Source organism: Triticum urartu, chromosome 7 (assembly GCF_003073215.2).
Source record: "Triticum urartu cultivar G1812 chromosome 7, Tu2.1, whole genome shotgun sequence".
Lineage (NCBI taxonomy): Eukaryota > Viridiplantae > Streptophyta > Magnoliopsida > Poales > Poaceae > Triticum > Triticum urartu.
In genome coordinates this window covers 57,280,172-57,297,403 of record NC_053028.1, presented here as the reverse complement: position 1 = coordinate 57,297,403, position 17,232 = coordinate 57,280,172, and the positions used below count along the sequence as shown (strand labels likewise).

The 17,232-nt window shown below is 46.1% G+C and overlaps 1 protein-coding gene across 1 annotated transcript; it reads right to left on the bottom strand.

Annotated features, from left to right (window-relative positions):
• Positions 1-1,113: 1,113 nt before the first annotated feature.
• Positions 1,114-13,262, bottom strand: LOC125518339. The gene is made up of 4 exons (XM_048683212.1): positions 13,037-13,262; positions 1,570-1,653; positions 1,386-1,447; positions 1,114-1,299 (listed from the first exon to the last, which is right to left on the bottom strand). Exons 1-4 carry the CDS (start codon positions 13,260-13,262, stop codon positions 1,114-1,116), a joined length of 558 nt encoding a protein of 185 aa, XP_048539169.1.
• Between the last annotated feature and the right edge of the window lie 3,970 nt (positions 13,263-17,232).

Here is a 17,232-nt window from a genome sequence, read left to right as displayed (position 1 = left end):
AACCTAAGTAGAATAAAAATGCCTAAACGTTCTCAAATACAATCCTATGGAAGCGATGCACGCCAGCCACCTTGCGTTAGTGGGCCAAGTAGAGTCCTGCCCCAATGTAAGAGGGCAAGGATTAACGAACCACTTACTATGCACAGTTCAATTGGACGGCCGAAAAGAAAGAGTATGTTAATTCACCTCTACTTATGCTGCTTTACAGCATTTTCTTTACCTTGATAATCATGTTCTATACTGCCGTATAAACCAGGAGATGAATTCTTCCCTCAATACTCTGTGCAACACGCAAGGGAAAATCGTGCTGCTCGCATCAAATTAAGCTAGCAGTTAAAAATGGTGCGCAACGGGCCACCATCTGATCCCAATGGACAACCCCGTTTACCCCTTGATGTTGAGTTCATCGATGCCCTTAAAGGTTTCACCATATTACTGACCACTTCCCACATATCATGCAACCTATTTCTTCCGTTAAATCTGACTTTGCCCTCTTGCTGGTTATTCCAGCTACTTACCGTGGCCGGTCGAATCTTGGTTCCCCGTGTTTTAGATGCCGACACTGTGATGCAGCTTTCTGGTGGGAAGAACGAATCCACAAGAACTGTAGTTGGCTAAAGAGAAATGTTGAGTTCAACCGCTGCTGCAGTGCTGGCCGTGTTAAAATTTCAGCCTTCCAGCCACCTTCCCCAGTCCTTGCATGCTTGATGCGTTTCAATGGAGACCAGGAGAGCCGTGAATTCATGAACCACATACGACAATACAATTGCCTATTTAATTTCACATCTCTTGGCTCTCAAATAGACAAAAGTATCAATGACGGTACTGGTCCATATGTATTCCGAATAAGCGGACAGGTACACCATAAGATAGGTTCATTAATTCCTCCAACAGGCCAGAAGCCCAACTTTGCCCAATTATACATCCATGATCAAAATGCTGACAAAGAAATTGAAAGTAGAATAAGTGCTTCGTGTGATGATGGTGATTTGGATAGTGGCTTAGATCGAAAAATAATAAAAATACTCTTAACCATGTTAGAGCAGACATGTGCAGCCGTACGAGCCGCAGTGTAGTTTATTGCGCACTACTAATAGATCTTTTATAGCGTAATCAGTGGAAGAAGGTGTTCTTAAGGTGGTCTGGCGCGTCCTCGAAGGAGTGCTTCCTGGCCATTAAGAGGATGATCTTGTCGGCGATGATGAAGTAGGCCATCCCGGCGACGGTGGAGATGATGAGCGCCTGCCCGGTCGGGTTGAGGTGCGCACTCTCCCATGGCAGCATCCTCACGCTCGCCAGCTGCAGAGAAATCGCACGGACGACATCAGACGATATTCTAAAAAATGTAGGGCGAGTCAGTGAGTGGTTGCTTCTAATGGACTCACGGTGGAGACTGCGGCAGCGATGGTGGCGACAGCCGCGGCCTTGGCTCCGGCCATGGCAGCCTCTGCAGTTTGATTAAATGGTAAGCCCGGTGTCACAGGATCAAGTCATGTGTCGGCACAGAGAGAAAGCAGCAAAAAAATGGCAAAAATGCATTGGCCTTAGGAGTGGGTCGCCGTTGATTACCTTTGGAGCAGCACTTGAAGGCGGCGAGCCTCTGGTCACCGTAGACATCTTTGCGGGAGAGAGCTTGGTGCCGAAGGAAGTGAACTAGTAGGTAGTGAACTCAAGTACGCTGTAGATCAGTAGTAGTGTGAGTGAGATGAGATGGATGAACAGCTAAGGCCAACTCCAGCGCACGACCTCAAACGGACGTCTGGTCTGGTCTGTTTTCGTCCGTTTGGGGTGGTAATGAAGTCGTCAATGTCCGCCATAGTTTTAAATAGCCGACAGCAGGGTGTCGCTAAATGGTCACCTTCATAAATAGCCCGCTTTAGCCCGCTATAGTTAATTTGTAGACCCGCCGCTATTTTTCATAGCCCGCTATTTAAAACATTTATGTCTGCTTGGGGCCGTTAGGTTGTCGGTGCGTCCAACGCACGGCCGCACCCCGAATCATATCCGAGGTGGAGGTGATTAAAAAAATGCAAAAACTAAAACAAAATACCAAAAAAAATGCAAACATAAAAACAGAAAACGTAATTAAACATCACGGCCAAAAAACGGCCCAGTTCCATAGTCCACATAGACATAATCTTTATCTCTTTATCTCTTTATCTAATAATCTAATAATCTAATAATCTAATAATAAAAGAGCTATTGCTTCTTGCTTCTTAATTTTCGTCCGTACTTGCGATCCTAATTTTCGTCCGTCGTCGTACGTCGTTAGAAGCAGAAAAATCCTTCCGCTGCTGTGCCTTGTTCAGTTTAGAACGAGGCATCCAACTGAGCTACACCATGTTTTTGTACGAAGGAGAGATTTTGATTCCCTATTACATAATCCCACATCGCTTTCTTGTACACACATAAACCTATTTAAATACGGCTGCAAGTTCAAATCAATAAGCCAACTGGGATCAATAGGCAAGGGTGAGAAAAGGAATTAGAACCGAGGCGAGAGATGGATGGATGATGATAATGAGAAAAAAGATACACCGTTGGGGCGAAATCTCAAAAGGATGAAGATGGATGGATGATGACCCTGAGGAAAAAGATATGCAGCGAGGAGGGGTGTGCTGTGTGTGGTGAGCATGAGTTGGTTGAGCTGTGACGCCATGGCCGCCGCCGAGCGTGTGTGCGTGCTACGATGGTGCAGGGGCGGACCATGGCGGAGTCAGCGCGCTACCCCCGATGGCCCGATTGAAGATTCGAGTTTGTATAGCTAGGGTAGCGTCTCCATTGATCAATTTACCTTTCATCAGTTGATCCCATAACGCTTTTCATTATTTATATCATAACGCTTTTCCACAGAATATTCGGAAAGGTGTGGCTACTCTCAGGTGTGCCGACTCCCGTTATCCTGACCATCCAAATCACTCACCATGCGTGCAAGAGGCTGTTCTGGTGCATGGTGTTTGCAGAATTAGTGAGGGAATCTGAGAGCATTAGTTTTTTTTATTCCTTGACCACCTAGCTGTGCAGCACTATATCCTAGACATGTAGCTCACATGGCCGACATGCATGGCACTGGTAGACAAGTCACTGTAACTTCAGGACTGCAGTCAAGTCTAGCCGCTCTATTCTTTCGATGTGCATGCTAGCTCGTGTTTTTTTCCTGCCTTCTGCATTTTGATGCTGGTAGTGATTAATTTTCAAAAGTGAAAATCTTCGTCAGATCTGAAGTATAAGCCCAAAGTTTCAAAATAACAAAAAGACATAGGTGTCTCCGCCACAACAACAAAAGACATAGAGTGACTTGTGCATACATTTAATGGCATATTTATCTGAAGTAGTAATCTGGGAGAAGACAAGAATAAACAATATTTTGCCTAGTTTGAACACTACATTACGTTTCTGAACCACGGGCGACATGTATTCTGTAGGCCATGACACAAGTCATGTCAGGTTGAGATGACATATCAGGAACAGTACCTTATGCAGCCCACTAGGAGTCAAATATTGTTTCTGTACCCCGCATTGCATGTACTAATAGAAAAATGGTCAAATGTGAAGCACATTAGTGCCGGTTTAAATTTGAGCCGGCACTAACGTGACTATTAGTGCCGGTTCCAACGGCTAGGCGGGCGGACATCATTAGTACCGGTTCGTGGGCAACCTTTAGTACCGGTTCATGCCACGAATCGATACTAATGAGGCTATGTCAGGCTATGGTCAGGCTGGGCCTCCCCCAAAGACCTTTAGTACCGGTTCATGGCATAAACCGGTACTAGAGTTTTTTAGTAAGCTGATTTTGAGTCCCACCTCGCCAAGAGAGAGGCAGTATGAGCGGTTTATAAGCGTGAGTGCAGAGACAATGGCGAAGAGGCGCAATGCTCACCTGCACGTTGCTTAGCTTCAAGCCTTTCGGAATAGCATAGATTGCACTGAGCTATGTGCAGTGCAGTCTACACTATTCCGAAAGGCTTGAAGCTAATTAACTAGCATTGCACCTCTTTTTTATTTTTAATAACTTATTTGAACTCCGGACTTTTTGTGTTCAGTATGCAACATTTAAAGCGACGTCATCAATTTCCAACATGTTCTGACATTATTTGCTGTTTTTCAGTCATTTACCGAATTCTTTAGAGAGCTAAATGATCGTGAAATTGAAAATCACTACAAAATGAACTCTAAAAATGTTGAAACTTTTCATGGTATCATCATTTCACCCGCATAGCATGTGCGAAAGAGTAGAGAGGGTCACGGCAAAAACTGAACGCACTTCGTGTACAAACTGACAATGTCTTTCGGAGTATCAGGGTTTCGGACGAGAACTCATCTATTACACGGGCACTTCAATGTTGTTTATACTTATTTGAAATCCCAACTTCTTTTGCGTTCAGTACGCAGCATTCAAAGCGGCGTCATCAATTTCCAACACGTTCTGACATCATTTGTTGTTTCTCAGTCATTTACCGATTTGTTCAGAGAGGTAAATGACCGTGAAATTGAAAATCACTACAAAATAAACTCTGAAAATGTTGAAACTTAGCATGGTATCATCATTTCACCCGCATAGCATTGCAAAAGAGTAGAGAGGGTCACGGCAAAAACCGGACGCACTTCGTCTACAAACTGGACAATCTCTTTCGGAGTATTAAGGTTTCGGACGAGAACTCATCTGTTACACGGGCACTTCAATGTTTTTTATACTTATTTCAACTCCGGACTTCTTTTGCGTTCAGTATTTAGCATTCAAAGCGGCGTCATCAATTTTCAACACGTTCTGACATCATTTGCTGTTTTTCAGTCATTTATCGAATTGTTTAGAGAGCTAAATGACCGTGAAATTGAAAATCACTACAAAATGAACTGTGAAAATGTTGAAATTTGGCATGGTATCATCCATTTCTTCTAGCACGCCAGGCGATAGTTCTTTCGCACAAAGAACACGGAAGAAATAGCTGAGTTCTGCCAGTACTAGCCATTCATCCTCCGGGATGAAGCCACGCAACATCACCGGCATTACCCGCTCAATCCATATGTGCCAATCATGACTCTTGAGACCAAATATCTTCAGTTTATCAAGATTCGCTCCCCTCTTTAGATTCGCTGCATACCCATCGGGGAACATCAACTGCTGTTGCACCCACAAGAGAATTTCCCTCATAGCTGGCCTTCCAAGATTGAACCATGCCTTTGGCTTCATCCAGTTCTGCTTTCCTTTCGGTTCTTTCATGTTTTGTAACGGCCTATCACATAGCGCCTCCAGATCGACTCTAGCCTTAGTATTATCCTTTGACTTCCCATCTATGCCGAACAATGTACCAAAAAGTGCCTCGGCGATATTCTTCTCAGTGTGCATCACGTCGATGTTGTGTGGGCAAAGGAGGTCTTTGAAGTAAGGCAGATCCCATAAGCATATTTTGTGAGTCCACGCGTGCTTAGTATTATACCCCTTGAAGTACCATGGACGTTGTGGATCTGGCTCGAGAGCGTTTAACTGATCCAGGGTCTGTTGGCCTGTCAATGCAGGTGGTGCAGAGTTTTTGACAACTCTACCCCTGATGAAGTTCTTCTTGTCTTTCCTGAACTTATGGCGAGGATCCAGGAACTGTCTATGCATGTCGAAGCAAGAAAACTTGCGACCGGCCTGAAGCCAACGAAACTCAAGAGCTCCCTTGCATGTGGGGCACGGGAACCTTCCATGCACACACCAGCCAACGAATAGCGCATACGCCGGCAAGTCATGCGTCGAGTACATGTACCAGACACACATTATGAAGTTCCGTTTGCTAAAGGCGTCGTATGTCTTGAACCCATTATCCCAGGCTTCTTGCAATTCGTCCTTAAGCGGCTGCATGTACACATTCATATTTTTGCCCGGATAGTTGGGTCCTGGAATTATCAACGTCAGGAAAATGTTCTTTCTTTGCATAATCTGTCCGAGATTGAGTGGAAAGACAAATACGGGCCAACAACTGTATTGGGCTGCCGTCATACCAAACACACTGAACCCATCCGTGCTGATGCCGACTCGAACGGGAGACACATATTGGTTACGCATACTGATGATTCAAGACACATATATAGCTAGCTATCAAGTTTCATCGGAATAGATCAAATAATTAATGGGGGAGGAGGACTTGTCATTTGTGCTCACCCACGAACGAAGGGGCAGAGCTCGTCAAACGCACGGCGAGGTCGTCGAACACCAAACCTCGCAGCGATGAAACAACTGCACATTTAAAACTACACGATCAACACAATTATATATGATGTTTTTCATAACAAAATCAAAAAATATATGACCTAACTAATAATTCACAAATATATGACCCCGTCGGCCTCTGGAAGGCCAAAGAACACCTTTTCGGGAGGTGTCGGTGGTCGGGGTGTCCTGTCGGTGTCGGGGTGCCGTGTCGGGGTCTCGGGGTCGGGGTGTCGGGTCAGGGTGCCGGGTCGGGGTCTCAGGGTCGGGGTGTCTGGTCGGGGTGCCGTGTCGGTGTCGGGGTAAGGGTGGGTGTGGTGTCAGGGTGTCGGTGTCGGGGTGTCGTGTCGGTGTCGGGGTCGGTCTGGGTCGGGTCGGTCGGGTGGGGTCGGGGTCGGGTCGGGGTGTCGGTCGGGGTCTCGGGGTCGGGGTGTCGTGTCGGGGTGCCGGGTCGGGGTCGGGGTGCCGGTCGGGTCGGGGTCTGTCGGTCTTTTCTCTCCTCTTTTTTCTTCTTCTTCTTCTCTTCTTCTTTTTTCTTCTCCTCCTCCTCTTCTTCTTCTTCCTTTCCTTTTTCCTCTTCTTCTTCTCCTCCTCTCCTCTTTTTCTCTTCTTCTTCTTCTTTCCTCAAACTAAACTAAACTAAAACTAAAACTAAATCTAAACTAAACATAAACCTAAAACTAATAAAACAGAAAAAAGGAAAAAACTAAATCTAAACCTAAAACTAAACTAAAACTAAACCTAAAACTAAATCTAAACTAAAACTAAAAAAAAAAACAGAAAAAAGGAGGGGGCTCACCTGGGGCAGGGCCGGTGGAGGAGGGGCGGGGCGGTGGAGGAGCTGGCCGGGTGGCCGGGGCGCGGGGCGGCCCGGCGGGGGCGCGGGGCGGCGGCCGGCGGCGGGGCCCGGGGGGCCCCGGTGGGGGCGACGGGGCGGCGGCGGCGGGGGCGAGAGGCGGCGGCGGCGGTGGGGTGGGAAGTGGTGGCGGGGCGAGGAGAGAACAGAGAGGGGCGGGGGGTACGGGCCGTTAGATACTTCCCTGTTTGCCGTCCGCCCCTCTTTGCCGTCCGCCCTTTTGCCTCTTTGCCGTCTGCTGGTAGACGGCAAGGAGGTGGGCCGTTAAGTTTTTCCCAAACGGGCGGGGGGTGGGGGCCACCTCTCTCTTTGCCGTCTGCCAGCTGACGGCAAAGATTCTTTGCCGTCTGCTGGCGGACGACAAAGATCTGGCGGACGGCAAAGAGCTTCTTTGCCGTCAGCCTGATCTTTGCCGTCTGCTTTTTGGTAGCTGATGGCAAAGAGCTTCTTTGCTGTCAGCTAGCAGACGGCAAAGAGCTGGCAGATGGCAAATTAGCTGATTCCAGTAGTGAACTTTTAATTTTATTTTTTTCACTATTCTACTAGCGTATCCCCTGCCATGTAAGAATTTTCGTTTTGGATAAGATAGGTTTCAGTCCTAACAAAACTATGGAGGTAAAAAAAGTTTTACTTGAAGACCGAGCATGGTTAGACCTTCAACGTCAAATTATACAATGCAGACACATACACCTATTTTGAATGCAAAACTTGGCAAGCACTATGCAAGGCTTATGCATTTGAGCCTGATATGGTTATCACCTTTGATATTCGTCCGGAAGATGATATTGAAGGTAATAGAGACATCTAAGTCGATGTGCAGACGCCTCCAGTTCTACCATTATGTGAGTTTCTTAACCATATTTATGTCTTTGATATTGTTTATTCAAAAAGAGTTGACAAGTAATTTATATTGACAACTTATTTTCAATCAAGCAAACATCTCCGGCACTTGGTAGACAGGACCGTCCACTGTCCCGGGGCTGAACTAAACTGCGAGGAGACAAGTCATTATGTTTCATGGCTTGAGGATCTTGATGCTGTCAAGACAATATTTTTTCCTGCACCTAGAAATGTTAGTACTCAAAACGTGCGACCAATAGTGTTCGTACTGAACTACGGTCACATATATTTAGGAAAGATGGTAAGATTTCTATTATTTCTCCTCAGTGCATCTTTTGCATACATTATTTTTTTAAGCTAAACTTCATTGATAAGTATGTTACTATACAATGTTCTTCAACAGGGACTCCTGATGAATGTTGTGCCTGATTGGATCGAGACTAAAGGTATCATCAATATTGTTAGCTTACGACCAAGATATCCTACAATGCACTTTAGTGCATTCAAGATTTCTAATAGCGAGGAATGTTTAATAGTAAAAGACCGGAGAAAAATTGTGAACGATCACAGAGAAGTAGTAGGGGCAGCAATAAGAAGCGCAACCCACGATTAGGAGACATGTTCATCTGCATGCTCCAATATGATGAATCAGGAAAGCTATACATGTTCTATACTATTTTACCTGAGAGAGAGCAGTAGGAGTGATTAGCTAGTTCATGCTCTTAGTACTTGTCTTCTCATGTCCGTGTTCTTCGTCCTGAACTTAATCTCAAAGATTGATTTGCTTTTGTGGTGTTATGAACGCTTATAATATCATTACCATGTTGAACTCGATGATATCTTGGCTTCTGGTACAAGTGAATGTTTCTTCTTTATGCTAGTGTTGGTGGTGATTAGATAGCGGTAATGACTATATGATGATTAAGTAGTGGTAATGAGACGACTATTATATGATGATTTTTAGCTAGCTATGAAAACTGTTGTTGGTGATGATATATATGATGCAAGAGTTTTTATATTAATATGATGATGATGAGTTATTATATCATTTATGAAAGAAACCGCAGATTAGTTTCAACTGGATGGATTCTAGCTAAGTGATCAAGTATATGCCATATCCATATTACCTCGATCACTTAATTAGGTGATCAAGTATATATAATATGGATATGGCATATACTTGATGACTTTCTAGGATCCACATGCATCCAGTCAAACTAATCTGCGGTACTTTCACCTAATGATTTAATAACTCATTATAATGTAAAACAATTACTAATTTAAATTGAAAACACAAAATTAAAGTAAAAATAAAAAATAAAACCAAAACACACCCAAACAATTAGTACCGGTTGGTGTTACCAGCCGGTACTAATGTCCTACACGCCCCCCGGAGCTGGCTCGTGCCACGTGGTTGCCCTTTAGCACCGGTTCGTGCTGAACCGGTACTAAAGGGGGGGGGGCGCTTTAGTGCCCACACTTTAGTGCCAGTTACCGAACCAGCACTAAAGGGCCTTATGAACCGGTGCTATTGCCCGGTTCTGCATTAGTGATGTATTACTGTTCATATGACTTGCAAACCCGGCATGCACACTAGAGCAGTGTCCCGATCTCGAGGAAGTCCATATGAAACTGGACGGCCTAGATAGAGGGAGTGCACACACCTGAGAGTAGAAAAGCCAGTCTCCAGAATATTTGATCTGTTTATTGGTTCAGTATAATCCTTTCTATCTTTTTTTTGCGAGTATAATCCTTACTATCTTCCATAATACTGGATATATATTTCTAAATATGTACTACGAAATAACACCAAGTTATATAATTTAGTTACTATATATTTTTATAAAATTTCAAAATTTAGTGTCCCATTTTTCATTTTGCTCCAGGGCCTCAACTTCCTAGAGACGGCCCTAGCAACATACATGTTCATGGTGCAAAGTAAGTCAAGTGGGAGGCTGATGGTTTGGAGCCCGCATACCCACATGAATTTGGTTCGATCCCTCTCTTCGTCGGACATACTTCTGCGGCTACGACCCCAATCATGACTGCAATGGTGGCTGCAGGCGCGACCCCCTCAAATGTTCATAGAAGCTTCCAAAGATCAAAGTGGTAGAGAAAGTTAAGGCACATGGCAGGAACACGAGTCAGGATGATGACTTTCTTAATATCAATTTCAAAGAAGAAAGTGAATCATGTATTTCACTGATGATGATTCGACGGGACACGGGACTGGATTATAATTTTTTTCTTTGAAATTGCAATGTATTTTTCACTTTTGGTTTTGCATAGATTTACACAATTATTTGCTCCCATTGAGCATCATATGCGGAGCTAATTCTTCAACTGGAAGCAAGTTTGTTTATTTTTGAGAAACCAAGGAATCTTATTTTGATCCAAAATCAACAATAAATTTTGACCACTCTTTGTGTATCTATGGAGTGCCATATATTTGATCGATAATCTGGTGAAAACTTGATACTCCCTTCATTCCCTTATACAAGGACACTATCAAAAATACTTTTTGCATCAATATAAGGCCACCAACAATAATCAAGGTAAAAATTAATGATGTTTTTTCATACTAGCAACTTTTTAATACTTACATGCATGTAGTCATAATGACACTCAGCCACTTCCTTCCCATTCATTCGTTGCTTGCTTGTGGTGTATTAATGATCCCGATTAACGAAAAGAAAAGTTGACTTGCAAAGAAGTCATTAAATTTTATCTTGGTACCTGTAATATGAGTTTGTGACCTTATATAAGGGAATGGAGGGAGTAAAACAAATGTTACATCTTTAAATAGTAACATTTTTTGTTTTCTGGGATTAACGTCGTAACCCATCGATTTCACACCAAATGGAAGATAGGGGACTCAGAAGCAAACTGGGAGCTCAGGTTAACTCTCGAATACCACATAAACTCAAATTTATTTTATAATGTTAATTGTAACAATCAGTCCTGTTTTGCACATAGAATTTTCATGAACCGCGAATGTATTTATTAATATTGGACACATGTCCAAGTTTCCCCTATTGCAACGTGTCAACCATTGATGGTTGTTGGCTATATATGACATGCGACCAGAAAGGAGCAATGTTGAAGTTGGGGAGACACTAGTAGAAAAAGGGTCAAACGTGAAGCACATTAGTGCCGGTTTGAATTTGAGCCGGCACTAATGGTACCATTAGTGCCGGTTCGAACGACTATGCATTAATGCCGGTTCGTGTTCAACCTTTAGTACCAGTTCGTGCCACGAACCGGTACTAAAGGGGTGATGGCAGGCTGGCGTCAGGCTGGGGCCCCACGATCACCTTTAGTACCCGTTCGTGGCACAAACCGGTACTAAAGGGCTAACCTTTAGTACCGGTTTGTGCCACGAACCGGTACTAAAGGGGTCTGACCTATAGTACCGGTTTGTGACACAAACCGACACTATAGGGCAATTTTCAAACTCTACCCCCCCCCCCCGTGTGTCGCCATTTCAGTTCTGAAAAAAATCAAAAGAAAATAATAAAAACTTCAAAAATAAAATCCTTTGAGAGGTAGTTATATTACTACATCTACTAATTAGGAAAATTTGAAAACTTAAATTTGGACTTGCAAAAAGTGTAGGGAAAATGTAAAACGGATATAACTTTTGCATACGATGTCGGAAAAAACGTATAATATATCAAAAAATTCAGCACGAAAATGCGCATCCGATGGAGACGGCCTACGGCCTGTTTGCAATTTTTTAGAATCCTCAAATTCCAAAAGGAAAAAAAGATATGGTCAAATTTCAGTTTTTTTTAAATTTTTTTTGTTAAATCTGGTCAAACTACTAATTCAAGAAGTATTAATGTTACTACATAATTATTCACGAATATTAGTGTTACTAAATAATTATTTTAATTTTTTGAATTTGGTTAAATCTGGTCAAACTATGGTCAAATTATGGTCAAACTATGGTCAAACTGTGGTCAAACTATGGTCAAACTTATTCAAGAAATATTAGTGTTACTAAATAATTACTGTTTTTTTAGAATAATAGTTTCAAACTCAAACAGTGAAATGTGTGACTTCATGCTCAAGCTAAACTCCTGAGGGTTAATAGGATTGGCATCTTACTATTGTCAGGAAAACAACAAGTGTAGACTTGGAAACGAAGGAGAATAGAACCCGAAAGTTAAGCACGCTCGGGCTGGAGTAGTGAGAGGGATGGGTGACCGGTCGGGAAGTTACATGATTTGGAATGAATGATCCACACTTGAGCAGTTAAGAGAGGTGATTAGAGACTAAATCACCAAATAATTCAGAAAAATTAAAAATCGAAAAAAAATAATCAAAAAAATTTCCAATTTTTTTTTAAAAAAACCTTTAGTACCGGTTGGTAACACCAACCGGTACTAAAAGTCCCCCATACCAGGGCGCGAGCTCATGCCACGTGGTGGCACTTTAGCGCCGGTTCGTGCCGAACCGGTACTAAAGGAGGGGGGCCTTTAGTGCCCACCAATTAGTGCCGGTTATGGAACCGGCACTAAAGGCCCTGACGAACCGGTTTTAATACTCCGTTTTCTATTAGTGAGATAGGGTTTGGAGTTCACGCAAGTCGCGACGAGTGGAAGGGGAGGTGTTGATAAGGCAGCATTCCTGTTCTCACTAACACAAACAAGTGGAAGGGGAGGTGTTGATAAGGTTTTGCTTGCTACTACGATGCCTTACTTTAAAAAAAATCACAATACTATTTCTTTTCATTTACTTCTAAATTTAGCTCATGGCATTTGGTCCAAAATTTTTAATTTCAAATTGACCTAATAAGTTGAACTAAGTTGGCTCACACCACATTTGATGTTTACAATAGCAGCCTGAAAACCCTGAAAACACCTACTGTCAATCGATTCATTATACGCCATATTAAAACAGTGGGCGTGCACATAGGAAGATCTTCAAATGCTTATCATTTTAGAGACATGTGCTATCTTTCATCTCCTGTTGTATGAAAGTCTTGAAATGCTTATCATTTTAGAGTCTTGTGCTATTTTTTCATCTCTCGTTGCAACGCACGGGTATTTTTGCTAGTTAACATAACAAAACAAAAGAAATCCGTCGCGCGCGCGCTCCTGCCGTGCCCGTCGATGCTGTGGTGACGCCTCCTACGCCTGCACCGCCTCCTCCCATGGTGACGTCTCCCGCTCCGGTGACCACGGCAGCGTGGGGCACCAGTTCATGCCCCACGGTGTCGGCCATCTCCAAAACCATGCACGACCAGCTCCACCGCTGGCCAACCAGGCCCGGGTGGAACGCGGCGACGGGCTCGTGATCCAACACCTCCTCCATCCTTATCATCTCAAGCTCCGGCATAGCCACGTCGCCGGCAGTAGAGAGGGCCATCATGGTCAACAGGCCCACCTACTGGCGCTCGTCGTGCATGTTCACGGAGTCTTCCATGACACGTTGAAGGAGCCAGGCCTCCTCCTCCTCTGTCATGCGAGGAGGAGGTGGTGGCGATGAGGAGGGCGATGGCGTCAGCGTGATGCCGCACACCATCCTACGGCCGCGAACTTGGGGAGGGCTCGAAGCACGCGCGCGGCTCTCACGTGGCCGCCGCGGCCTCGACGACGTGCCGGCGATGAAGGAGGCGCGCCGCGTGTCGTGCTCGTCCCGGAACCAAGTGTCCCAAAGGTTGGAGTCGACGGCATACCTGGGGTCGTAGTACAGGTCGTCTGGCAGGAGGCGGCGGCGCCCGATCTCCTCGCGGCGCGCACGGCCGCTCGTAGGGACCGGCGGGATTGACACCCGATCGGCAGAGAGATGCCAGTTATTGGGGAGGTGCACGTTGCTTCAGGGGAGCGGCGTCCTCGTCTTCCAATAACGACGGCATACAACCGCGTGGATGTAGTGCCGGTCGCGCTCGCCGGCAGCCCTGGAGGCGATGGAGAACGCGGGTGGCGCGGGGGCCCTCCACGGTGGTGACACGCGCTCCTCTTTCACGCCGCGGCAGCAGCTGCTCGAGGACGAGCCATCCTCGCGGTCGTGCTTCCCCTTGCGACCGGTGTTCCATAACCCCATGGTTGTGTGGCGGCCGGCCGGCAAGATCGAGGAGGATAAGGGGAGAGTTAGGGTTTGGGGAGTGTCGGGTTTCGAGGAGGTAGCACGGGCTGGAGTGAGGAGTGTGGACTGCGACCGGTTCACGGCTTCTCATTTAAGAAGGAAGGCTACTGTTCGTTTGGGTGGATGACAGGTCGGGCCGACCGCGCGTGCACATTAATGTCGGGCGGTGGGAGGTATGTGACCGCCTGCGACGTGGCCCCAAAGCGGGCGAGCGACACGTGCGTTTGTTGTCCGTCGCGACTCAAACTCGGCGCATGTTTACGCTCGAAATGAATTATTCCGGACACAAAATGAACTAAATGGCTCCAGGATGTCGCACATTGACCGTGTGGTCTATTCGTTTTGTCTCAAACGGACGGAGGTGTGACGGAATGAGATCGCGGGCTGGAGTTGGCATGAGGTTCTGCGGCTGGATTTATACGTCGTAGGAAACCGCGCAACCAGCGGGCGGGGAAAATGGCGATTTGATATGGTGGGAAGCGAGACCGTGGTTTTAAGACGAGCGGCAGGCGGGCGCGATGGCCGGCGCTGTGGCAGAGCACAGGTGGCGGCGGCTCGTTGTCGTTGGTCATATACTCCCTCCGTTCCTAAATATTTGTCTTTCTAGACATTTTAAATGACTACTACATACGGATGTATGTAGACATATTTTAGAGTATAGATTCACTCATTTTGCTCCGTATGTAGTCACTTGTTGAAATGCCTAGAAAGACAAGTATTTAGGAACGGAGGGGGTAGAAAACATAGCACGTGATGGGCGGGCACTCCACTACACTCTCTGCACAGGATAAGAGGAGGCATCGATCGATCCATCGGGGTTGGCAGGAATGTCAGCGTAGGATAACACATAGGTAGAAGCATGTGCGTGAGTGCAGTGTCAGTCAGCGTGCACCCCGTTTCTGTTTGAGTAGGTGCTCCCAGCTTTCGGCCTAGCAACATAATAGAAGTGGGTTAATTAAGTATTCAAATTCTAAAAAAAATCATTATTGACGGTTGTGTTGAGTAACATGATTGTATTAGGAAACATAGGTTAGACTAGAAAATATTCTGGCTTGCCTTGTACTCCAAGTAGATCATGTACTCCTATATATATGCCCACGAGGCTCAAGCAATACAACAACAATTCCACCAAATCCCTCTTTCCCTTTTAACATGGTATCTATCGCAAGTCGATTATATATCCTAGCCACCACCGCTTCCGCACCCGCACGCCGCCCCCGGGGCGGTCGGCCTCCATGACCGTCGCTGGGGGCCGCGCCGCCCGTAGCTAGGGTTCATCCGCCGGTCGTGTTGGCCGGCTGCCTTAGAGAGTCTTTTTTCCCGAGCCCTTGCTTCGGGTTTTTTCGCTCTCTTTTCGGTCGTTTTGATCGGCGTTTTTCTTTTTGGTTTTCCGATCTAATCTTGATCGATTTGCGTCGCCCGCCGTCGTCGTCGACCCCCGTGCGCCTCTACTCCGACCTCGATGCGACCAGCTGGCCTCTCCTCCGACCCGGTTGCCACGCGCGCCGAGGCGGCCCGTCCGGGTCAGCCGTCGTCCGCGCGTCAGTCCGCCCGTTGCCCTGCGCCAGCCGTCACCGCCCTGCTCCGACCGGGACACCTGCATCGCTCCGACCCGGCGGCCTCGCGCCATGCGACGGCCAATCATAGCCGTCGCCCGCGCGCCGGCCCGCCCATCGATCCACGTCACCCACCTCCGCCCGTTTGCACAGCGGCCCAGCGGTCTACCTCACCGGACTCGTTCTCGGCTGTGTATCATGATAAAGTTATTATTTATTTCCTTGTATCATGATAAATGTTTATTATTCATGCTAGAATTGTATTAACCAGAAACATAATACATGTGTGAATACATAGACAAACAGAATGTCACTAGTATGCCTCTACTTAACTAGCTCGTTGATCAAAGATGGTTATGTTTCCTAACCATAGACATGAGTTGTTATTTGGTTAACGGGATCACATCATTAGGAGAATGATGTGATTGACTAGACCCATTCCATTAGCTTAGCACTTGATCGTTTAATTTCTTGCTATTGCTTTCTTCATAACTTATATATGTTCCTATGACTATGAGATTATGCAACTCCCGTTTACCGGAGGAACACTTTGTGTGCTATCAAACGTCACAACGTAACTGGGTGATTATAAAGGTGCTCTACAGGTGTCTCCGAAGGTATTTGTTGAGTTGGCATATTTCGAGATTAGGATTTGTCACTTCGATTGTTGGAGAGGTATCTCTGGGCCCTCTCGGTAATGCACATCACTCAATCCTTGCAAGCATTGCAACTAATAAGTTAGTTACGGGATGATGTATTACGGAACGAGTAAAGAGACTTGCCAGTAACGAGATTGAACTAGGTATTGAGATACCGACGATCAAATCTCGGGCAAGTAACATACCGATGACAAAGGGAATAACGTATATTGTTATGCGGTCTGACCGATAAAGATCTTCGTAGAATATGTAGGAGCCAATATGAGCATCCAGGTTCCGCTATTGGTTATTGACCGGAGACGTGTCTCGGTCATGTCTACATAGTTCTCGAACCCGTAGGGTCCGCACGCTTAAAGTTTGGTGACGATCGTAATTAGGGTTTTTGTGTTTTGATGTACCGAAGGTTGTTTGGTGTCCCGGATGTGATCACGGACATGACGAGGAGTTTCGAAAAGGTCGAGACATAAAGATTGATATATTGGAAGCCTATATTTGGATATCGGAAACGTTCCGGGTGAAATCGGGATTTTTCCGGAGTACCGGGGGGTTACCGGAACCCACCCCCCCCCCCCGAGGGGGGGGGGTTATTGGGCCTACATGGGCCCTAAGGGAGAAGAGGAGGGCCGGCCAGGGCAGGCCGCGTGCCCCCTCCTAGTCCAAATAGGACAAGGAAGGGGGGGGGCTTTCCTCTTTCTCCCTTCCCCCTTCCTTTTCCAACAAGGCAAGAGGGGGGAGTCCTACTCCCGGTGGGAGTAGGACTCCTCCAGGCGCACCCCTTGGGCCGGCCGCACCTCCCCCTCTCCCTCCTTTATATACGGGGGCAAGGGGGCAACCCATGACACACAAGTTGATCTTCGTGATCGTTCCTTAGCCGTGTGCGGTGCCCCCTTCCACCATATTCGACCTCGGTCATATCGTAGCGGTGCTTAGGCGAAGCCCTGCGTCGGTAGAACATCATCACCGTCATCACGCCGTCGTGCTGACAAAACTCTCCCTCAACACTTTGCTGCATCGGGGCTCGAGGGACGTCACTGA